We start from the raw sequence: 24777 nt of genomic DNA, 5'->3' as shown, positions 1-24777 counted from the left end.
GATGGTATCGTCAATTAGGAGAGAAAGAGTTAAGCAGGAGTTTTTTTTTTTTTTTTGTTTTTGATATATGAATATGACAAAAATAATAAACTAGGTATATTGCAACGTTTCTCACTATGCAGACTCTTTGCAAACTGCACTCGACTGGCTTGTCCCTGAGCTCTATCTTCTCTCAATCCTAGATCGTGAAGTTGTGACTGACTCGACTCTAATACCTTCGCTCTTTAAATTGGGTGTCAGCCTGCATCGCTCATCTAGCGCTGTCCTAGGGCGATTCGCATTGGCTGACTCGAGACTGTCACCACCCTGATTCCTCCCTCTAGTTACTACTTCATTCTACCTCACTTTAATATATATATCTACCAGCATTATTTCATTGGCTTTTGATGATAAGTTGTCTACGATGATTCTCGCTCTTGCTGGGTGTAATTACTTTGAATGTATATAAATTAAACTAATGAACAACAATGTCACAACATAAATGACCCTATAATGAATACTCATAATAAAATCAAACTCTCTAATTAAAACTAATATTTAATATTCTAAATAGGCATCGATGGCCACTTTAAAATCATGTAATAAATGTAAAGATTGATTGATGAATGAATTAATAATTGCAAATATAGATTATTAATAACATAAAATAATAACATAAGACAAGTGGCTTCAATACTATATACCAATAAAACTATTGTACCTGTTAATATAATAAACAATAAAGACATATGCAACAAAACAGCAATTAATCACCCATGTCAATCAGACCACCACGGCTACTCCTCCTCCACGCACTGGACCCAGCGCCGCAGACTGCATCAGAGTTCAGTACCGCTGTCCATGTCATCTGATGTCAATCATTGTCTTGCTGACTACGCCCCTGTCGCTAACATCTATTCTGTGTCTCTACGCTTAGACTGCCACAGGCTCAAGACTGCCACCCAGACTGTCATCTACCACCTTCGGACTGTGACTGACATTGACTACTCATACTGTCACTAAGACTGTCACTCCTGGTCCCTAAGAATTAGTTCCTACATCTTGTCTCTGGCAAAAAACTCACACCTCTTGGAGCCAAGATCGCGAGCCAACCTCGGCGACTTGCTCCCAATGTCTGTATGTGTCGTTCACCAGAAAGCGCCTAGCACACGACACACGTCCCTGCTAACACTACATGGCGCTGTGTCCCGACTGCCCCAAAACTCTACTCTATATAGGCTGAGACCCTAACCCACACCTAAACTAACGCTACTAAAGCGTCCGTGTCTGTCCTATCCTACGGGTATCGAGTCGCCCTACCAGGTATAAATCTAAGTGTCACACTATTCCTACCCTTTGTCTGTACTCTGTCAAGTCTGTAGGTGAGCCGTGGAAACACCTTACAAAATAATTTACTTTGCTCACACACACACACACATATCTGTGACAGAGACCAATCGTCATATTAGGTCTGAACACTGACCTACAACGGTTATCATATGCTAATAGGAGGCTAAACGATAGTACTATTAATCAAATCTTACTTGAATTGATACATTTGACTGGAGTTCATGTGACCTTGTTACTTGAAATAATGCTTGATGTCTGACATTTCGGTATATACCAACATTCTGTAATCAAAAGATTTCATTCATTGAATTCACTGCACTGTGTAACCTCTCTTGGCTACGCTCTTTGAATTTGGTGATTGTAGTTTGCTTTAGATTTGAAATCAAAACGGAAGTTTTATCGTCAAACTAAAAAATCTCAGGAGTCGTTTTTTTTTTAAAAAACAAACTCAAAACCTCCTTTGCTACGCTCATAGAATTAGGTGACTGTAGCTTTAGAATAATATTGAAGAAGGGGTTTTCAATCTCAGAACTATCTGTAGGGGCTTTAAACTTAAAGCCCTCTGGAGGAGGGGGGTTTAAACTCAAGCGCCCCCCCCCCCCTTTGGCTTTGCTCATAGAATTTTGATTGAGTAATTAGCTTTTTTATATTGAAGATGGCGTTTTAACTTAAAGCCCTTAGGAGGGGGTTTTTAAACACTTAAAATCACTCTTGGCTACACTCAAAGAATCTGGTGACTTATGTATGCTTTAGTCTTATACTGAAGAGGAGTTTATATCGTAAAAAAAATTTCGGAGGGGGTTTTAAAACCAAAATCACCCCTTGCCTATGCTCTTGGAATTTGGGAATTTTCGTATGTATTATTTTTTTGTTTTGTTTTGTTTTACATAAAAGTTTTTTTTTTATCGCACAGCCCCCTGGAAAGGGATTTTAAACTCAAAAGCCCCTTGGCTGCGCTGAGGCAAGTGATCGTTTAATATTTAAAGCTCACCTAAAAAAACAAAGTCAAAGCGAAAAATCAGTCACAAAATTTCATTTCGGGGGGTGGGGGAGGGGGTTAAACCCCAAGACCCCCTCTTGCTACGCCCATGCTTCTAGATCTATAAATATCCACCAAAACTTCAAATCAAAAGGCAACTTTTCATTTCAAAGACACAAAGGCGATCATTTTAAAAATTGTGGCTTTACGTTGCTCTAGTGAGTCTAGCACTATCTGTACGGATACGTGTTGGTATTCCAGTCCATTTCAGAACCTCACCGTTACCATTTTGGAAATATTCTACCGTTTTAATGTTGTACTTCAGTTTGGATGAGTTGAAGCAGACACGCGTGTTCTGATATGCGCTATAGGCAATACATTTGTGAAACTAAAGTGAATTAATCTGCTGTTTTTTTTTCCTGAACTAAAACAGATAATGAAGGCTATGAAAACTTGGGCAATGTAGTCCGAGGTAGTTATATTGCCAAGTTAGTTTGTATGACAATAAATCCCTGATAACTGGTTCAACCAACATTGTTTTTAAAGTCAACAGAAACAGGCGTCCGTGCGCTTGTGTACAAATAGACAAGTTCTTAATACACAGAGAAAAAAAACGAAAAGAAATGTGTCTGTTTGTGTGTGTGTGTGAGTGAATGTCTTATTACCTTAGTTTCGACTAAATCCACTTTTTGTGTGACGTAATTTCCATTCTTTCTTTTGTGGACAGTATACACTGGTATGTCCAGATGATAGTGTGGCTCAAGTCGTAAGTCCAGTTTAGTTCTGGATTGTTCGTTCAAGGAAAAAGAAACTTGCAATTTACTTGGTAGATCAATGTCCGAGAGTCCTTCGCTATTAATGTAGATCTGAACTATAACATCAATAGTCAAACGTTTCAATGAATCGAAGAGCAAGAGACAGAGATTCAGACATAATTAGAAAAAAGAACATCAAGACAAGTAATTATAAAGTCAGACAGACAGATAGATAGATAGATAGATAGATAGATAGATAGATAGATAGATAGATAGATAGATAGACAGATAGACAGATAGACAGAATGACAGACAGAATGACAGACAGACAGACATCTAAATAGATAGATAGATAGATAGATAGACAGAATGACAGACAGAATGACAGACAGAATGACAGACATATAGATAGATAGATAGATAGATAGATAGATAGATAGATAGATAGATAGATAGATAGACAGAATGACAGACATATAGATAGATAGATAGATAGATAGATAGATAGATAGATAGATAGATAGATAGATAGATAGATAGATAGTGAGATAGAGAGATAGAGAGATAGACAGAATGACAGACATATAGATAGATAGATAGAATGACAGACAGAATTGCAGACATATAGATAGATAGATAGATAGATAGATAGATAGATAGATAGATAGATAGATAGATAGATAGACAGAATGACAGACATATAGATAGATAGATAGATAGATAGATAGATAGATAGATAGATAGATAGATAGATAGATAGATAGATAGATAGATAGATAGAATGACAGACATATAGATAGATAGATAGATAGATAGATAGATAGACAGAATGACAGACATATAGATAGATAGATAGATAGATAGATAGATAGATAGATAGATAGATAGATAGATTTACAAAGAAAGAAGAGAAAGACATTGAACCATAATACCATGAAATTTAAATACTTATATGTCAACATACCCTGGGTTGAATCTATTGGAGAAGTTATCAACATATTCCATAATATCAAAATGGTCACATATCTACTGCCTTCCATGTTAGATCACTGTATGGTAAGAACGCCTCCGCTAAACAATAGAGTAACTTATTTTCTTTAGCACCGTATTCTTTAGTGTAGACTGTCATACAGCAACTGTTTTGTTGGAAATTTTCAAATAAATATCGTCGTTGGTTTACATGAACTAGCTGCTCAACCTCCACCTGGTTCATTCTGGCAATCGGGAACTCTGGATACAAGGGAAGTCTAGTTCTAGGAACTGAGACACTCCTTAACTGTGTGTGTGTGTGTGTGTGTTTGGGGGGTGGGAGGGTGAAGACTTTAAACACCAGTCAGCTTAACCATAACAGACACACACGCACACACTAATGAGGGGTTGGTATTCCCATTGAGGGCTTGGGGTATCAGAGTATCACTACCTTACTGGACATTTTTCATTACGCATACCCAATTGACTATTCTAAATCCCTTAAAGAGGAAATTAATTTTATTCAATGCAGGTTAAAGGAAGTTATAAACTCCTTTTTTGAAATTTAAGAATATTTTTAAAAAAGTTGGCTACCTGGTCGTGCGGTTTGTGTGCTGGACTGTCGTTCAGATTTATCGATGGTCCAGGGCTCAAACCCTGCCCTCTCCCATCCCCCGTCGTCCTGCGGGAGGTTTGGACTAGGAAGTAATTATCTTCAACTCTGAAGGAACATCCGAATCATGTCAAACCAACCCTAAAACAAACACGTTAAAGCCCATAAACCACTAGAATCCTAGAATTGCCCTTCCACTGTAGAAGTGTTCAACGTATACGTTGTTGTCTCTTTTCAATTCAAACTTCTACACAATAAAATCTTACTTCCAGCCACACAGAAATGACACGGTAAAAAAACAAGGTTTTAAAGACAGTTTGTGGGGAAACACAAACTCAAAATCGGCCCCCGAAGTGGTCCACCCAGGCAGGTAAAAAGGCAGGTTTCAATATTTTCAGAAAGATTATCAGAATGAAATTCTATCAAAGGCAAATGTCACTGTAAAATGGAGAAAAAAGGTTGACAGATCTTGTGTGGTGCCCCAACGCTCCTGCAGACGGAGGGATAGGTGAAAGTGAATGTGAAGTTAGATGTGAACCTGGCCTAACTGATATCTTATAATGATTATCTAATTGATCTAATTGCTTTGTAAAGGGTCAATCTAAGCCTCAGGAAAAGACAAAACATTATTGTGGCAGGTTGACAGTTCACGCAATAATATGAAAAACTACTTATTAATTGTTCTTTTAAATTATGTTCCGCTTGTATGCATACTTAATAGTTTTTTTCTCTTTAAAAAAAGTAAACATTATTTTTTGAAAATGTAATAGTTAGTATGACATAACTTATATAACTTAGCAATACAATTATCAAAAAAAAAAATTAAAACCGTTTGCATAAATGTGTTTAAAATTTGACTAAAGGTGAGCTCCATTATTAAATAGCCTCCTGTGTTTGTTACTATTAATACTGAATAGTTGTAGAAAATGGTGTATTTTTATGGAAACTATTTGCATAGTTCATTTTTAAATTAAATTTTTCGCTTTTAGAAAAGAAAAAAGTAGCCGTTGCATCAGAAATCTGAAAGGTCTAAAATATTATGATGCCGGATTTTCACAATCTTTTCTAGTTTACGAGAGACTAAACGGGACGGACGGGCAGACAGACCACACAAAACTAATAGCGTCTTTTCCCCTTTCGGGTGCCGCTAAAAATTCATCTCTGACATTGAGCATGTCGTTGGTGTTCTACAGTCTCTTCATTGACCGGAACAATGGGAGCTAGAGGTATGTTTCTCTCCACCCCGGAACAATGGGAGGTAGAGGTATGTTTCTCTCCACCCCGGAACAATGGGAGCTAGAGGTATGTTTCTCTCCAACCCGGAACAATGGGAGCTAGAGGTATGTTTCTCTCCACCCCGGAACAATGGGAGGTAGAGGTATGTTTCTCTCCAACCCGGAACAATGGGAGGTAGAGGTATGTTTCTCTCCAACCCGGAACAATGGGAGGTAGAGGTATGTTTCTCTCCACCCCGGAACAATGGGAGGTAGAGGTATGTTTCTCTCCAACCCGGAACAATGGGAGGTAGAGGTATGTTTCTCTCCAACCCGGAACAATGGGAGCTAGAGGTATGTTTCTCTCCACCCCGGAACAATGGGAGCTAGAGGTATGTTTCTCTCCAACCCGGAACAATGGGAGGTAGAGGTATGTTTCTCTCCACCCCGGAACAATGGGAGGTAGAGGTATGTTTCTCTCCACCCCGGAACAATGGGAGGTAGAGGTATGTTTCTCTCCAACCCGGAACAATGGGAGCTAGAGGTATGTTTCTCTCCACCCCGGAACAATGGGAGCTAGAGGTATGTTTCTCTCCAACCCGGAACAATGGGAGGTAGAGGTATGTTTCTCTCCACCCCGGAACAATGGGAGGTAGAGGTATGTTTCTCTCCAACCCGGAACAATGGGAGGTAGAGGTATGTTTCTCTCCACCCCGGAACAATGGGAGGTAGAGGTATGTTTCTCTCCACCCCGGAACAATGGGAGGTAGAGGTATGTTTCTCTCCAACCCGGAACAATGGGAGGTAGAGGTATGTTTCTCTCCAACCCGGAACAATGGGAGGTAGAGGTATGTTTCTCTCCAACCCGGAACAATGGGAGGTAGAGGTATGTTTCTCTCCAACCCGGAACAATGGGAGGTAGAGGTATGTTTCTCTCCAACCCGGAACAATGGGAGGTAGAGGTATGTTTCTCTCCAACCCGGAACAATGGGAGGTAGAGGTATGTTTCTCTCCAACCCGGAACAATGGGAGGTAGAGGTATGTTTCTCTCCAACCCGGAACAATGGGAGGTAGAGGTATGTTTCTCTCCACCCCCCCCTCACCCCCCACCTTTCTTTCAAACTAGTTTTAAACTATCAAATGTAGCTTAGACATTTGTAGGAATCATCAAAAATCATTTAAACAAATTCTGTTCATTGTCCACAAATAAAACAACGCCGCACCCCCCTCTTCAAAGTGTACAATGTCAGACACTTTATAACTCCCCTTCAGGAGGTCCCTCTCATCTTCCACACACACACACACACACTAATCTGTGTGGAAAGTGGGAAGCAAGAGAATCTCAAAATACCTTCATGACTTCACTTGTACTATATTTTAACCGTATTAAAAGAGCAAAGAATTTGTAATGGACTCATTCAAACCCTAAAAGTGTATTCAGAAGAGCAGGGCCTGTAACTCTGAGCAAGTTTTGTTTCTACTTGAATGTACAACCTTGCTTTAGTATCTTGCTACTCTTTATTGATCGGCTGGTCAGCACCACACACACACACAGACACATACTACTTTTTATTGATCGTTCAATCAGTACCACACACACATACAGACACACAGTGACGCACTTTTCTTAGAAATGCACCTGTCCAAACGTCAAACGTTCTAGGATTTCCTCTCCACTTGACCTTCTACACCAAACAACAACATAGGTGGTGCCAAAGTAGGGCGAGGTACCGGCAAGTGACTCAAAATACGTAAACCCGTGCTTGATATTCCTCCGATTGTCTCTTAACGATGAGGTGTTATCTTATAAAGCAGTCCAGTTCTTCAACCCTTTTAGGGGCCTACCGCTCCTTTTCATTTCTTTTATTCTTCATCGTTCTCATTGAGAACGATGAAGAAGAATTTCTGTTATTGAAAAAAAATCCGCCAACTCCCCCCCCCCCTTTTCTAAGAAACATATTAATAAAGAAGCATCAGAAGGCAAATTAGAATAAAATTATATTTATTAATTTGCCCGCTGTCACTATAAGATAATACAACAATTATTAAATAACTTGCAGTAATTATACACGAAAATTAATGTCATCATCTTTACTTTCTTTCAAATCCTTGGAATAATTCCTTTTTAGCGGCCCCCGAAGGGGGAAAAGACGCTATTAGTTTTGTGTGAAATGTCTGTCCGTCTGTCCGTCTGTCCGTCTGTCCGTCCGTCCCGTTTAGATTTCGTAAACTAGAAAAGATATTGAAAATCCGACATCACTATATTTTAGACCATTCAAAGTTCTGATGCAACGGCTACTTTTTTTTTTCCTGAAAGCGAAAAATCTAATTTTTAAAATCAGTTATGCAAGCAGTTTTTTAAAGAGAAAAAGCTTATTGGTATGCATTATAAGCTAGACCTAAATTAAAACGAATAGTAATCTTGTAAACTTCATTTTTGTAAATTTTTTTTAACGCGAAATTATTATTATTTTTTTTTTTTCGAATAAGAGATTGAGCCTTACAGACTTCAAATTTTTCTAATAATCAAATTTTTGTTCTTACATATGACTGCGTATTCAAGATGGCGGATGCTTTATCTGTATTCTAGATCTAGTGAATTCGAATGTATTGTTTGCAGGATTTTGGACGCTCTTTGCTTCTGGCTTAGGAGTTTTGATTGCTCCTGTGTTTATTTGTCAGGGGAGTATATCGATATAGTTGAATTTTCTAATTGCAGTGTTAATTTTGCGTTCTTCTTCATATTTGTTATTTTCTTCGAGTCGGTCGCGTTCCAATCGCGTCATACTTCCTTTATTGTTTATTTCCTGTTCCTTTTGTTATTGTTGTGCATTCATTCAAAGAATGTCTTATCCGACGTTTTTGATTGAAAAAAAGGACTTAGAGGGTGGTCTTGTCCACCCGAAGGGTACTCTCCTGTTGAAACTATCTGGCAATAACGCCATGAAATCTTCTATTGGGAGCCTTTTAGAGGCTCTCAAGTTGTCAGCTGCTGAAGTAACAGCATTATATAGGTTCGAAAACCCTTATACATGGTTTTTGGTACCAACAACTGCGAAAGTAAGAGACAGACTTGTTGGTAAGTCTTTCGGTAGTGAGACTTCCTTCAAGGTTGAGATCTTCCCAATAGAGGAAGAAAGGGTGAAAATTACCCTACATTGGGTATCGCCTTCAATTGCGAAAACCAAGATCGTTGAAATCATAGAAACATTTGCAGAGCAAGGATCCAAGGTGGAGGTGACGAAAATAGGTGCTTCGGACAAGTGGGTTTCCTTCATCAAAGCAAAAAAAGATGCACCCATCCCACACTACATCCAGCTACGGTATGAAGGGGACCCAAAAATTTATAAAGTTCTAGTCACCATACCAGGTCGTAGGCAACAATGCTTACATTGTGGACTGGACCAGCATTGGTCAAATCAGTGCCCCACCCGGAAGGCCGGCCCGGCTCGAACTGTGCCTCCCAAGGAGAAACCAGGCCCTCTGAGCTATGCACAGGCGGTCAAAGAAGGTAATCCCAAGGAGAAGGAAATCGAAAAATGGTTGCAGAAGGATGGCTTCACGATAGTAGAGAAGGGAAAAAAAGGAGTCTTCAAAGTGTCGCCAAAGAAGATATCTAAAGTGTCGGATGTCGCGGCTTCATCTATGATGGCGGATGCAGCTACTTCATCGGTTGTTGCCAGTACACCAGAGATAGCTGTTGATGCGGAGGTTGAAACCCCCCAGAGTGTCGAAGACTTCAAACTAAAAAAGCGGTTCCGCTCTAAAGAGCATGTTAGGTCCGCTCCTGGGTCTCCGACAAAATTGAAAAGGAAGAGATGCTTATCTGTCTCCTCGTGTGAGGATCTTTTCGCGAGCCCGCGTATTATAAGAGAAGTTGTAAGCCCTCCTAACACGAGTCTTGATGTTAGTGCATTGGACATTCCTGAGACTCCACCCACATTGGTTATAGATGAGGGGGGAACACCCATAATTAACCACTAGAACTGGTTAAATTTACTTTTACACCCAGTCATGACAGACATCACAATCTTATCATTAAATATACGTAGTCTTAGAAACAAGCAAAAATACATTGTACACCTATCCAGAAAATACAGGCCAGACTTCATTTTCATTCAAGAAACAAATATAGACACACATTATAAATCACGCAAATACACATCCGACATAGGGCTGAAAGAGGGCTGGTTTAGCCTAGGTAACGAGTGTAGAGGGGTAGCTATTTTTCTAGTCTCAGATAGGTTTAAAGTAGTGCATGCATTTAATGACACCAGGGGAAGAATAGTAATCATTAGAGTAGAATCAGGAAATCAAACATTTACACTTGCAAACATCTACGCACCAGCAAAGAGCGCGGAAAAACAGGATTTTTATGAAAATTTAATCGATATACTAAACAATAATTATAGAGAGGATACGCTTATCATAGGGGGGGATTTCAATTACATAACTTCTGCATTAGATAAACAGACTACTTTGGCAGTGGGTCCTCCCTCTCGTAAAACCTTTCCGAATCTTAATTTCTTAGAGGAGATAGAGAGGAATTTTAATTTAGTTGATGCTTACAGGACACTAGAACCTATGGGTCGTGACACCACCATGGTGCATAGGTCATACCCCGTCTCGACGCGCTTAGATAGAGTGTATGCTCCTAATCATTTCTATATAAGTCGGGTGTCACATCTGGAAGAAACACTAGAATACACAGACCACAAAGCGGTGTTAGTTACTTTGGACATAAAAAACAAAGAAATTAAAAGAAAGTCATCCCACTGGAAATTTAACAATTCTCTGTTGGAAATTCCCCTTTTCGTGGAGTTAGTTTCTACTAATCTAAATTCTTACTTACAAGATATACAAGATCCACATTTCGATTTAACACAGACATGGCCTCTCCTAAAAAGTTCTATCAAGCAGCAAAGCCAGTTAATATCTACATTAGCTCAGGGACGTAGGAGGCAAGAATATGAACAACTCAAATACACATTATTACACACGGATGATGAAATCGTTAAAACAGAAACTCTTTTAAAACTAGAGGAATTAAACAAGTATACTTATAGGGGTGCTGAGATTAGGTGTAAAAATTACTTAAGTAATGAAGGTCCTAGTAAACTATTCCTATCGTTTGAACAGAATGTACAATCAAGTAAAATAATAAGCAACATCATAGATAGTGAGGGGAATAAAGTAGATGATTATGAAGATATTAAGAATATTTTTACAAAACACTTCACTACTATATACAGTGAAGAGCCAGTATATACTGATGCTCAAGATAATTTTCTAAAATTTTGCAACCAGCTGGACAAGACAGATGAAGATCTTTTAGGGAGTGCATTTACGCTAGACGAACTCAGGACTGCCCTGGACTCGACTAAGAACAATAAATCACCCGGTCCAGATGGCTTAACATTTGAACTCTATAAAACCTTCTTCCCCCTGCTTGGTCCTCTCTTACTGCGACTATATAGCGACGCCATTAAACTGGGACATTTTCCTCCAAATTTTAACGAAGCATACATCACACTTTTACCTAAGAAATCTGAAAATAACACTTCACCTAGCGACTATAGGCCCATTTCACTTCTCAACACGGACTATAAACTTCTCACAAAAATGATTTTCCTAAGAATGAAACCACTCATAAACCAACTTATCGGACATGACCAGTACTGTTGTATCCCGGACAGAAACATTGACGGCATGACACATTTTTTACGGGATTTTATCATGTACAGTAAGGATAAAAACCTCAATGTGTCTCTTTTATCTGTAGATCAAGAAAAAGCCTTTGACCGAGTAAGCCATAGCTTCCTGTTCAAGGTGCTTGAGAAATGTAAAATAAGTTCCCTGTTAATCAGATATATAAAGCTTGTCTATACCAATGCAACAAGTAGATTGATAATTAATCATTCTCTCAGTAGGAGTATCCTAATACAAAGGTCTGTCAGACAGGGCTGTCCCTTATCCCCCTTCTTGTATATCCTTTGCTTGGAACCCTTCTTGGAATCTGTAAGATCTGACCCATCCATTATTGGGATAAATATACCGGGTCGTTCCTTCTCAACCATCAAAGTCAAAGCCTATGCGGATGATACAACCTTTTTTCCATCTTCAGAGCAAGATATTGAGAATATACTAAAGAAGTTTACACTTTTCGGAGAAGCTAGTGGTTCAAAAATAAATATAAATAAATCCTCTGTAATGGGACTAGGGAAATGGAAATTCAAAGAGAATTGCGCTTTCAGAATTGTTGATAAAATCAAGATTTGTGGTATTGTCTATACCTGTAATCCTTTGTTCTATTGTAAAGACCAGTGGGAGAATATTTTTGTCAAAGCCTCAAACTTAATTAAACGTTATCAGCACACAGGTTCTACAATATTTGGTAGAGCTGTATTGATAAATAGTTTGGTCATTCCAAAGATTGTCTATTTAGCTAACATTACAGAGCCACCTCCTAAATTCATAAACAAGCTGAACAAGTTAATTAGAAGCTTTATATTTAAAAACACTATTAGGAGCATTAAGCACACTACACTCATTCAAAACAAAGAGGATGGGGGGATAAACTTGCAAGATGTTAAAACAAAAATACAGTCACTAAGGCTAAAATTTGTAGGTCAAGTAGTTAGAAACCCAACAAACTTTCCCTTGACAATTTACTATTATGGTTTAAGATTAAGTAGTCTTCTTCCAATACACAATGATACTCCTCACTATTTTGGTACAGTCACTCATCCATTTTACAGATCTATTTCAAGAGTTTTACCTGGTAATGAACATTTAATACACAACAAAACCAAAGAATCATACATAACACTTAAAAAGCTGTTACAGGAAAGCCTAGTGAATAGGATTAAGTGGGGGAGAGTTCTTGGGGTGACAGAATTCAAGGACACATTCATAAACCTACACAGTAAACATATCCCACCAAAAGCTAGAGAGATTAGCTATAGACTTATCTTTGGGATGACCCCTATGGTTAGAAGACGGGCAAATGACCGTGAATGTATATTATGCCACCTTGAAAATGCTGATAACGAAAAACACATGTATTTGGAATGTCCATTATTCCTTCAAGTTAGAAGTACTGTAATGGACCTATTGGAAGCAAACTGTGGCAATTATGTAAATGTTAACTTGTCTATTATTTTAAACAAGCTGCCAAAACTAAAAAATAAAATGATACATAACTTTAACTTGATTATTGTTTCCGAATACAGGAATCTTGTTTGGGCTACCTGGCTCAAATGTCTACATAATAATAAGGTGTTTGATCCTAATCACTTGGAATTAACGTTTAGAAAAATAATGGACTTTAGGGTAGAGAATTATCTAGTTTGATTTTCATATACCTGTATAATGCTCATGTAGTTTTTCAGAAATAGGGTGTTGGGGGTCAGGGATATCTGATATTGTGTTGATTGTTCTGGAGTAGAGTATACTTGTATCATTTTTCTGTCTTTAGGGGGTTCATTGGTTAGGTAGTATGTCTTTGATATTAAATAATATTTCTATTACTGTTATTATATTTTTAGGTTAATCACTTTTCAATTGTTTATGATTTAATACTTGTGAATTATGGTAACTTACAAATAAAAACATATTAAAAAAAAAAAAAAAAAAAAAAAAAAAAAAAAAAAAAGCCCACAAAAGAGGCAAGATGGCCCATAAAAGAGGCATATAAAGCCCAAAAAAAGAGGCAAAGAAAAGAGGCATAAAGCCCAAGGATTCCTATGATGATAAAGCTAAAACTGAATAGCGCAAATTCTGAGGTTTCCTTTTAAAAAAAAAAAAAAAAAAAAAAAAAAAAAAAAAGAGATTGAGCCTTTTCAAAACAATTGCATTAATTATAAGACTTCAGCTAGCAGCTAGGCCAGGAGAGGCGCGGTAGCTGAGCGGTAAAGCGGGGCTCCGGGTTCGAATTCTTGTGAAGACTTGGATTTTCAACTTAGGAATCCTTAGGTGCCTCTGAGTCCACTCAGCTCCAATGGGTACCTGATATTAGATGGGGAAAAGTAAAGGCGGTTGGTCGTTGTGCTGGCTACATGACACCCTCGTTAACCGTAGGCCACAAAAACAGATGAACTTTACATCATCTGCCCTATAGACCACAAGGTCTGAAAGGGGAACGAGTTAGGCCAGATTCACATCTAACTTTGCATTCACTTGAACCTATGCTTTGATCTGCTGTACCGTTGGGGCACTACACAAGATCTGTCAACCTTCTTTCTCCATTCTTATCTCTCATTTGTCTTTGATATAATTTCATTTGGATGTTCTTTTTGAAAATATTGAAGCCTGCCTGGGTGGACCACTTCTGGGGCCGATTTTGAGTTTGTGTTTCCACACAAACTGTCTTTGTAATCTTGTTGTTTTATAAAGCGCTGGTTGTGAATGTGCGTATGTGTTTTAGTGTGTGAATGTTGTTCGTACTCTGCATCTATATTGTTTTTGTACAGTAGTTGAGCTGAGGTTGTCAATTGTAGTCAAACTGAATTTCCATTTGATTGGATCAATAAAGATTATCTTATCTTGTCTTTTTAAGTTATTGAATATTAGGGACTAGTAGGCCTACTATTTTAAGGTTTAGTTGTAAATTCAGTGTTATTTTTATAAAAATATTAATGTTGACTTTACTAAAAATTGTTGTTCGTACTCTGCATCTATATTGTTATTGTACAGTAGTTAAGCTGTCTAGTGGACAGGTAGCTTGGCTCACTCTTAGTCCCCACTCGGTACCCAACTCTCACATGTGGCTCTCAGAAGCTGTAGCATGCGCAGCGGCCACAGCCCGGAAACGGCTTTGACTGGCCGGCTAAACCATTAGAGGGTATCTGACGTGTCCATGGCACTCAGTACAGTGAGGTTTTGTCAAACCTAGCATGTGAAGTCAGGACTTGGCGGCCTGTGCGTAACGTCACAAAACTAGACAAATCGGACAGAAAGGCAAATACCAGCACAGTGCTGTGGAGAACTCAAGAGCAGGACAAGACACACAGAAAGTCTCTAGTCGTCCACTGCACCCAAACTTGTCCCCGGACGTCTTGATAGGCTTTAGGGCGAGAAAGTAAGGTCGACGTGTTGCGCAAATCCTCCTCACTTAAATCCGAATTCCAGCGCAAAGTCACTTGTCACCCCCTTCCAAAATACCAAAGCCCTGTGGCGGCAGGCAAGCAGTGAAGCGGTAGGTGTGGGCACACTGGAAGCCGTAGCTGAAACCCTGCACACAGTCGGCTCAGGCCATATGGTCGTTCACCACTGACACAGAGCAGCAGTGGAGTCCGGCAGCCCCCTGAGTGGCTGAGCAGCCCTATTTAGGAGTGCACTGCTCACCTCCATAGCATGAGGACAGGGCTAGAAAAGGTGCTCCAAAAATTGCCTGCTCTAAACTATCCTAGCCAGCCTACCGCCGTTGGCGGGAACCCTACACAAGCGGTCGAAATTCAAAGAAAAAGACGAAGATAGTTCCTCTTACCATAGGTGCATGGAATGTGCGCACACTATTTGACAACGACACATGTGAAAGACCACAAAGACGAACTGCACTAGTAGCCAGGGAGCTCCACCGATACAACATAGACATAGCAGCACTAAGCGAGACTCGGCTTGCAGATGAAGGTGAACTCTGCGAAAGAGCATCTGGATATACTTTCTTCTGGAGCGGTAGAAGCACTGAAGTACGACGTGAATCTGGAGTCTTCCAAGGAGAAAACGAACTTCCTGGATGCATCCCCGCTCAAGACACTGGCACCTCATAGACTACGTTATCACCAGACAATCTGACCGTCAGGACTTACGTGCCAACAAATCTTGCTGTGCTGCAGAATGTGGAACAGACCACCGCCTCATCATCACAAAACTAAACATTCGTATTCAACCAAAGAGACGTCCGCAAAAATCTAAACCCCTTAACCTTAAGGCTAAACACGGTCAGACTAACTGATGATAAAATTGAAAGGTCTCTTGCAGATGCAATAGAAAACTGCTTCAAGTCCACCCCTCTAACTGAATCAAATGTAGATAAAAGCTAGGAATGCTTCAAAAAAGCTATCCATAGCACAGCATTAAGCATACTTAGACCTATGGTGAGAAAGCATCAAGACTGGTTAGATGAAAACAGTACTGAGATCAGAAAATTATTAGATGAAAAGCACAAGCTCCATAAATTGTATCTGAACAACACAAACCCCCAGTCCAGTAAAGACGCATTCACTAACATCCGCAAAAATGTGCAAAAACAGTTACGCCAAATGCAAGATACCTGGCTTAGCAAGAAAGTGGAAACAATACAGGAATTTGCTGACAAGCACGATATGAAGAACTTCTTCCATGCCATAAACGAAATATATGGACCCACAAAGTCAAGATCATCCCCTCTATTAAATGCTGATGGGACAATCCTATTGACAAACAAGGAAGAAATCCTAAAACGCTGGACCGAGCACTTTAAAAAGGTTCTCAATACACCTTCCATTATAAATGAAACGGCCATAGACAGGCTACAGCAAGTACCAATAAATAAAAAAAAAGATGACCCCTATACGCAAAAGAAAACTGATCTTGCCATTCAACAGCTCGCTAGCGGAAAAGCCCCAGGAGCTGACTTCATTCCTGCAGAGGTCTACAAAAAGGTGGACCTAGCCCTGATTGAAGGACTTCATGAGCTGTTCTTAATTATGTGGGAACAAGAGTCAAAATACCACAAGACTTTAAAGATGCCACTATTGTCCATTTATAACTTAACTAATGATCCTTTCAAGTTTTTTTCTCTTTCGCTACGAAAATAAAATTAGGTTTGCGAAAATGGGATTACCCGAAGCCGATACATTCATATCTATTAAAAACGAAAAGAGCGATAGTTTTGTTAAATGAATGGGATTATAAAGGGAACAATTAAACGAAATAATTTTTAGTACTCGATTCATGAATGAATATAGATCTAGGCCTATCTCAACTCGGCTTCGCAGCTTTCGTAAACGAATGTAGCTTTAGAAAACCAAATTTGAATATTTATTTGATAAAAATATGAAATGAATGGACTTTAATTAATATGTTTATGTGTTAAAGTATAAAACTATCTGTGCGAAGAGAAGTTTTATCATCTTAGAGTTGAATTAGAGTTTTAGATCTAGGGATGGGATTATAAAGTAAACAATTAAACGAATTAATTTTTAGTACGCGATTCATCACGGTATTGTCTAATGAAAAAAAGTTCGCCAGGAAATCTGTAGTCACAGATATCAGTAACTAATTTATGTAAAAAATGCTTTTGAAACACAAAATTGAAGGTTAATTTTATTATATAATGAAATCAATGGACCTTCCTTTGTATTTTCATGTGTCAAAGTAAAAAACTATCTGCGCGAAGTGTATTTCTTAAAATTAGATCTAGGTCTAAATCCTTTCGATCTTTTCTCATGTCAACATTTTAGACCTGGCCTAGATCCATAAAATACTATAGCTTTAATAGAGTCGGACAACTTTATTTTTTTTGAGGGTCTTAAGTTTGTATTAGGGCTACAATACATACACTACGGTCTAAGTTAGTACCCAAGGAACATTCCTGCCTAGTTTTATCAAGATTGGTCAAGCGGTTTTGATGTCTATAAGTAACATACATCCATCCATACATACATACATACATACACCTCACATTCTACTTTATAATATAGATTATTGCTGAATTCAGTAAAAATGAAATCAAGCTAAAGGGAACCTGATGCCTCCCTGCAGTCTGATAATATTAGAAATGTCTGGCTTTAAATTAGCCAAAGTAAGGTGAAGGTCTTTTCATGGTGACATCCAGTCTATTTCTTGCTTACTCATTACGTTTGTTACGCACTAGATCCTGGTGAACCATGACTGTTCATGGACAAAGTAAACATAATTCCATTTCCGACCACAGATTTGGAATTCGACAGGAATATTTTAGTGCAGCCCTATCTCTGTTGTGGCACCTATGTTAACATTCATTTTACTGAAGATATTATTTTGTAAATCTTTTTTTTTCTGAAACTCAATTTGAACATCGGTAACAAATGTTTAATAATTGTCATTTATACTTATTTTTCAAATTTATTTACAACCTAGAAGCAATTGTTATTTCTTCAAAGAGCAGTGTTAGTTCAATTCATAAATAATCGATGTCATTGGGCAGCAATTCATTTGTCAAAATAAAAGTTATGAGAGATTGTAAAACTCTTTAAAATAGATTTAATAACTCGATACAAGAAAGAATAATTTAATCAATGAGATCCATTTCTTTCCGTGCAGTCCGATGTTGGTTTCATTCATTTGTGTTAGATGTCATGCCCTGTTAAACACTTTTTTTAGCCTGCTTTAAGTCATCGCCAACCAATGACTCTTTCTATTTCTCAAAAACAAAACTCCACAATTGTATTCAAGAGCTTAACAAAACTAGCAATACAACTCTCTTTACAATCCAGCGAACCTCACTTTACAATAAGAGTTAAACATGTGGCTTATCATTTTTTTTCATAAAACTGTTGAAAGATGAGCTTATTTTTGGCATGGGTTTGTATTTTATTTACATTTGAATAGTGGATAGATCTGGATTTTCTTTATTCTACATTAATTATGAAACATTTGAAGCGTGCCCCATCCGTCGTATCAAGCTACATAACTACACAATATGGAAATAAATAATATTTCATAAATAACCAAAAAAAAAAAAAAAGGTTTTTGTGTGTCCCTGATAAGATTAGACAATTTTAATTTTAGTTTCAATCAATTTTCAAACAACAACATAAGACTTAAGTTGCTTTTTTTTTTTGTTTTTTTTTTAAATAAAAAAGCTCTGCAATTTTCTAAGCTGCCACTAAAACATATTCTGCTTTGTATTATTTTTGTGTTAATATTGTTTAAATAAAGAAAGTTTTTAAATTGTTCATGAATATTCTTCAATTAATTTTGGACAGTTTTCTACTCTACATTCGGAAATAGTCGAGGACATGTAGTCCGTTCAAGAGTTTCTAGTCCTTTAGCCAAAGTTAAATTATTGTTTTTTGCATTTTTCAAAATTATAACTGTCAAACTAACCAGTAAATCATTTGCCAAAGATGTACATCAACTGTCGAATTTCTAGGAAAATCGTTAGAGCCATTTTCGAGATCAATGATTGGGTCCCATTTGTTTTTCATTTGTGTCCATGAATACGTAAACTGTATAGAGAAATTGTAAATATATAATACACGTACATCGGTTTAGTTGTACTAGCTGTCTGGAGCAACAATGCAACAACCAACCACTAAAAACAACAATATATGTGCGCTTTATTATGCAAATAACACAAAGAAATAAAATATACATGTCAAAGCACATAAGTAGAACTGCAGTGAGCTTAATGCCAATGGCTAATCAGAACCTGTCATTTTGATGTTAACATTAGGGTTCCCTTGTTTTCCTTTGTTCTTTGACTTGATTGGTCTGGGCTCAAAGCTTGGTGGCCTTCAGGAAGTGACGATGTGTTCGTGGGCTATAATGTCTACACGTCTTGCAACAGTGCTGGCGTATCACGTCATTGGAGCATGCGCTAACAGGGCAGTAGTAAAAAATGTCCCCGGACCAACAATCTAGAGGAAGGAGACAGTCAAAGTAGCGGTCACATGATCACAAAGTATGGCGTCATAAATAGGAAGCAAAGACTTTATAAAACATTGGGACTACGAATAATTTTGGATAAGTTATTGAAACCTGCTAATGGGACAATGGTTAGTGGAAATGGAATCAAATGAGCAGCTGTTTTATTCCCATCTAGCTTGCGTTCCGGCTTCTTCCCCTTCTCTATCTCTCTTGTAGTCCATTAAAAAAATTACGGATTTGAATTGATTTATTTAAAAATAAAATTCTTTTAAAAACATTGCCTAAGAGATTCAAAAATGTTCTAGCCTTGTGAGAATAACTCATCAAATGCTGGATCTAGATCCAAGACTGTTACTGCCTTTTTGAATTCCAATACGTAGCAGTAAGATTTAATATTGTTGAATTGAACTATATAATACTAGCTTTACCTGTACCAAGTTTATTTTTGAAGACTTTGACATTTAACTAAATCATATCAGTTTTATTTTGTAAAAGTTGCCATTTTGACCACTTATGGTTTTATAAATTGCCATTTTAATGCAATATTTAACCAAATTTTCACTTTAAAACTGAAAAAATAATCTTTTAGATATTTTGATCATGGTCCTTGAAAACAAATCGATCTCAACCCACGGGTTTGTGTAAAAATGAATTTTTAAAATATTTTTCATACCTGCAATGGTAGTAGGTCTAGTAGGTTTTAAAGTTGTGGAAGTGGTCAGGGGACTTGAGCCTCTCCGGTAGGGATTGTATGGCCTGCATGTGAAGCAGCAGAACATCCTGGCAATAGGAAGAGAGCAATCGATGCCGTCACAGAAGGGAACGAGATCAGAGGAGAGCATCGAGCAGTCTGGCGAGGGAACAATTAGAAAGATCACGAGGCGAGTACTTAACATGCAAGAGAGATTTTGATAAGATAATAAACCAAAGCATAATGCAAGTCGCCATTTTGAATGATTAAAACAAATATTCATAGAAAAGAAATATAACAAGAAAAAGAAATTAAAAATACTTTAAGAAAAAAACAAAACTTCATTAAGCGTACTTGTATCAATTAGTCTAGATCAGCTAGGTAATTCAATTTGCAATAACATTTACAAACATTTGACCAGACACCCAGACAGATATAAACTTTGTAAAAAATACACAAAAGAACCAGGTTAAGTTTATATCTATATAAATACAATATACTATTAGTGCTCATATCCGTACATTCAAAAAGTATATATTTTTGCTTTCATATATCTTCGAATGAATCAATGCTATTTCCATTACTAGATGTTAAATTGTTTTACATGGTGTTAGGTTTAGACGAGCATGCTGATTGCCCTTGCGATAGCCATGAGGATGACCTTGTTAGTTGACCATTGTCGCGATTAGTTTGGACCAATGTGTTTTGCTCTCTCCCAACTCTGTTAAGTTTTTTTCCTCTACTGGTAATCCTTGTACTGGGCGAGAGTGTCTTGTACTGGGCGAGAGTGCCTTGTACTGGGCGAGAGTGCCTTGTAGTTGTGTTTTGAATAGTTTGCTACGTCACTTAGTCCAGTGACATTTATTGGTCATTCTTTGTCATGAGGCAGTTCACCCTCTTAAGTTGGTTAAAACGGACGATTATCAGTCTGTCTAAAGTACTAGTTCCTTGGACTTGATATTCGGTAAGCATTTCGGACTCTTGTTTATAGAGTGCCAGAGTTAGAGTTATAGATATTGTTAAGTTCTTCTCAATCAGGCCTTCTGCAAACACTGCCCAACAACACAACACATCTAAAACATCAACTTGACAACAAGAGCTTCAATAAACAATGTGGCGGTTTATTTACAATTACATCAACAACAGCCAATAAACACAATTGGCTACACTAACTTCAAATGCTTTGCTACACAACAGAACTGCCTAACTAATCACTACAAGTCTCTCTAGCTCGTATAGATACATTTTGGAGGACTAACTTCGTAGCACACAGTCCGTACTGCTTGCTGTCCTGGACTCTACTGTCCTTTCTAACACACTGTCTCTCGACTGTAAAGGCTTTCTGGTCACATGACCATAACATTGGTCATAATGCGTGCATTAGCAGTAATGTCCCTTGTTCAACAGTCCTTGACCTGTGTGATTGGCCTGAATCATGTGTGTCAGTAGGCCGCACACACATTAACCCTTTCAGTCCGCCACAAGGGTCTTAACAATATGTACTGAACTCGATTCTTTGCCATTTTTGACGTCGATTATCTTCAAAGAAGTATGTATTACAGTCTTGAGTATTATCATTGACAGATTGGCGATCGTTGACGGCATTGAGTGTCAGTGGCCGTTACACAACAGTTGGTGCCAGTTGGGGATCAGTTGATGTCTAACTCTATCATTGTCGATATTGGCAAGATTGTGACATCAGTCGGTCAGCGTCTGGTTTACTATGAAACCATGGTGACAAGCTTGTAGTGGCAAGGTGCTTGATCATTTTATACTTGATTATTAATACATATATGTACGCCTATATATCCTTATCTATTCATCACTCTATCATTCTCATTGTACATATACATATATCAGTATCATAGAATTAAATTAATAATTTTGTTATTTAAATCCTCCACCTATTTGGTTACTCTTTACACGGACTGTGTGTGAATGATGTTCTTGTCAGGTGGAACCTCGGGACCTTAATTTTGTTAAGCTACTGAGCAACCTGAATAACTTAAACCTAACATTCATATTGTTACGTATTTCTGAATCTTCTGGCTAGAAGTATTAGTTGGCACACAAATAAAAACACAGCAAAGAACTTGACGACTAAACTTTCAGTTTCATTTAACTTTAATGACTATTAACTCTAACAATTCGTTACTGTAACATGTAGCGTAGAAGACTGAACAATATCTGTCAGTTTACAGTTAGCTATAATTCGTTGCAATTCATCTCTTCACTTCGTTGCAATTCATCTCTTCTCAACTTTCCTCGAGCCGTATTCCACAGAACAGACCAACGACACACTTCCGAGTGTCGCTCCAGGTCTCCCAAAGCTGAACCAAGTCGTACTCAAGTCTACCGAATCAGAGCCGCACACGTCTTACATCGACTGTATCGGCTCAAGTCCACTGTAGTTCGCTGTATAGACTTTAACGACAGTAGTCCACTCCAGTTAACTCTACCCTAGTTAACTTGCAATCGAGTCGTACACATTTCTCTTCCACAGAGCCGCACACGTCTTACATAGTCTGTATCGACTGTAACGGCTCACTCACGACTCCATACGACTGACTTTCACATTATTTTTCTGGCTTATATAGAGTCCCTAATCGCTTCTCCAAAGTTGCACAAACACTCCTAGTATCCTCTGGAATAACATGTCAGGAAACGTCACATCGTGTTTTTATTTATACACGTAGATTCCAGAAAACACTCGCTGCAGTGTCATCAAGTCGGGGTCACACGTAGTGACCTTTATCTGTCACTGTTCATTAGTAACTGTCCCCCTACTTAGATCTGTTCGTCCCCTGGAACAACACGTGAGGACACGTCACATCCTGTCTTTGTTTGTACATGTAGATTCCAGGGAACACTAGCTGCTGTGTCATCTCGCCGGGGTCATACGTTGACCTCTACCTATCACTGTTCATTTGTAACACTATTAATGGCCATGTTGAGTTGTGACAACGTATCTATGTTTCTATTTTGTTAGATATTAATTGAGTGAGACTTACTCTAAGATTGGACTCACCTAAAACAGAAACTGTTGGCTTGGAGGAATAGTGTCTACACGTGTAACAACAGGCTTGGCGATAAGTCTCTTTCAAACATAACCTCGTAGTACAATATCGACTGGCATCTTTTCGACATTCTATGGAAGACCAAATATACATCTAAGTGGCAGCTGAAGTAGCACTTTATACAAATATACATCTAAGTGGCAGCTGAAGTAGCACTTTATACAAATATACATCTAAGTGGCAGCTGAAGTAGCACTTTATACAAATATACATCTAAGTGGCAGCTGAAGTAGCACTTTATACAAATATACATCTAAGTGGCAGGTGAAGTAGCACTTTATACAAATATACATCTAAGTGGCAGGTGAAGTAGCACTTTATACAAATATACATCTAAGTGGCAGCTGAAGTAGCACTTTATACAAATATACATCTAAGTGGCAGCTGAAGTAGCACTTTATACAAATATACATCTAAGTGGCAGGTGAAGTAGCACTTTATACAAATATACATCTAAGTGGCAGCTGAAGTAGCACTTTATACAAATATACATCTAAGTGGCAGGTGAAGTAGCACTTTATACAAATATACATCTAAGTGGCAGGTGAAGTAGCACTTTATACAAATCTGTTGATTTTGTTTAAGTCCAGACTTGTATGTAGTGGCTGGGTAATTGTTAAATCGTTGGGCCTGAATTTCAATTTCCGTAGAGATAGGGTTTGACATTTCTATATTTATGGTACTTCCATTTCTACTAGTTCTCTGACATTTCTATATTTATGGTACTTCCATTTCTACTAGTTCTCTGACATTTCTATATTTATGGTACTTCCATTTCTACTAGTTCTCTGACATTTCTATATTTATGGTACTTCCAGTTGTACTTCCAGTTCTACTAGTTCTCTGATATTTCTTGGTTGGACTAAAATTTTAGACTTTAACCTCTCTTGACACTAACCGATGAAAAAGTAAACAGAAGTGTCCCCATTAACTTGACATATCTATACAGAAAACATACAAAATAAACAGCAACAAAAAAAAAAAAAACAACAACACCGAGACAGATTTTATTTCTCAAAAATATTTGTTTCAGTTCTTAGCATATATGGTTGAGAATTTTAACTGTCCATTACTTTGGTGACTAAATACCCATAATGCTCATACACATGATCCAACACACACACTCAAATACACACAATTGCTCACACATAAGCTCTAACACAAGCTCACACATATGCCGCACACATATGTTCTTGTACATACCCATGTAAGATTGAGCAGGTGTAAAACTGTAAGAGCGAATGTCAGTGCGTGAAGTTTTCTTTTTCTGCTTAATATTTGTGTTTTAGTGTATAGGAAGTAGTTTGGATTAGGTGCGTTTTGTTGTCTAGAATATTGTGTATGTGTAGGTTTACGTCATCCTTAGTTCCCGCCGGAAAGAGAGCTTTTGTGTTAGCTGATTGTCTGTTTTCCCGTTTTAACGGTACGTAAGTACGTAGGTTTATTAAGTCGGCTGATCTTTCGGTACGGGTGTCGCTATTGAAAAGTTCTTTGTTGTAGCGGCATCGCTAGATCTAGGTTTTCTTTCGTTTCAGG

The 24777-nt window shown here is 38.0% G+C and overlaps 3 protein-coding genes and 1 long non-coding RNA gene across 11 annotated transcripts in view; 2 read left to right on the top strand and 2 right to left on the bottom strand.

Annotated features, from left to right (window-relative positions):
* LOC106064023 (uncharacterized) overlaps window positions 1–4307 on the bottom strand; it is a 37517-nt gene extending 33210 nt beyond the window's left edge. The window contains exons 1-3 of the mRNA XM_013222512.2: window positions 4028–4307; window positions 2974–3179; window positions 1524–1610 (exon numbers count right to left, since the gene is read on the bottom strand). Of these exons, the coding sequence (XP_013077966.2) occupies window positions 1524–1610; window positions 2974–3179; window positions 4028–4103 (369 nt within the window). The 5' untranslated portion in view covers window positions 4104–4307. The remainder of the gene's footprint in view (window positions 1–1523; window positions 1611–2973; window positions 3180–4027) is intronic.
* Window positions 4308–8450: 4143 nt separating this feature from the next.
* Window positions 8451–16512, top strand: LOC129928525 (uncharacterized). The gene is made up of 3 exons (XM_056043149.1): window positions 8451–9836; window positions 15929–16111; window positions 16446–16512. Exons 1-3 carry the CDS (start codon window positions 8704–8706, stop codon window positions 16510–16512), a joined length of 1383 nt encoding a protein of 460 aa, XP_055899124.1. The 5' UTR covers window positions 8451–8703.
* A 950-nt stretch (window positions 16513–17462) lies between these two features.
* The window catches only part of LOC129928866 (uncharacterized), a 79657-nt gene continuing 72342 nt past the window's right edge, over window positions 17463–24777 (top strand). The window contains exon 1 of the long non-coding RNA XR_008780394.1: window positions 17463–17480. This is a non-coding gene — a long non-coding RNA (uncharacterized LOC129928866). The remainder of the gene's footprint in view (window positions 17481–24777) is intronic.
* LOC106050626 (uncharacterized) overlaps window positions 19140–24777 on the bottom strand; it is a 41513-nt gene continuing 35875 nt past the window's right edge. For 4 of the 8 annotated variants that reach the window (XM_056045343.1, XM_056045344.1, XM_056045347.1 and 1 more), the window contains 3 exons: window positions 23193–23312; window positions 20147–20323; window positions 19140–19463 (listed from right to left, as the gene is read on the bottom strand). In XM_056045343.1, coding sequence (XP_055901318.1) covers window positions 19324–19463; window positions 20147–20323; window positions 23193–23312 — 437 coding nt within the window. In that variant the 3' untranslated portion in view covers window positions 19140–19323. Of the gene's footprint in view, window positions 19464–20146; window positions 20324–23192; window positions 23313–23774; window positions 24135–24777 lie in introns of those variants that run through there. The other 4 variants (XM_056045346.1, XR_008780385.1, XM_056045349.1 and 1 more) reach the window with 4 other exon arrangements.

This window comes from Biomphalaria glabrata, chromosome 10, assembly GCF_947242115.1.
Source record: "Biomphalaria glabrata chromosome 10, xgBioGlab47.1, whole genome shotgun sequence".
Classification (NCBI taxonomy): domain Eukaryota; kingdom Metazoa; phylum Mollusca; class Gastropoda; family Planorbidae; genus Biomphalaria; species Biomphalaria glabrata.
Note: the sequence above shows the minus strand (reverse complement) of the source record. Positions and strands in the feature narration are given on the sequence as shown.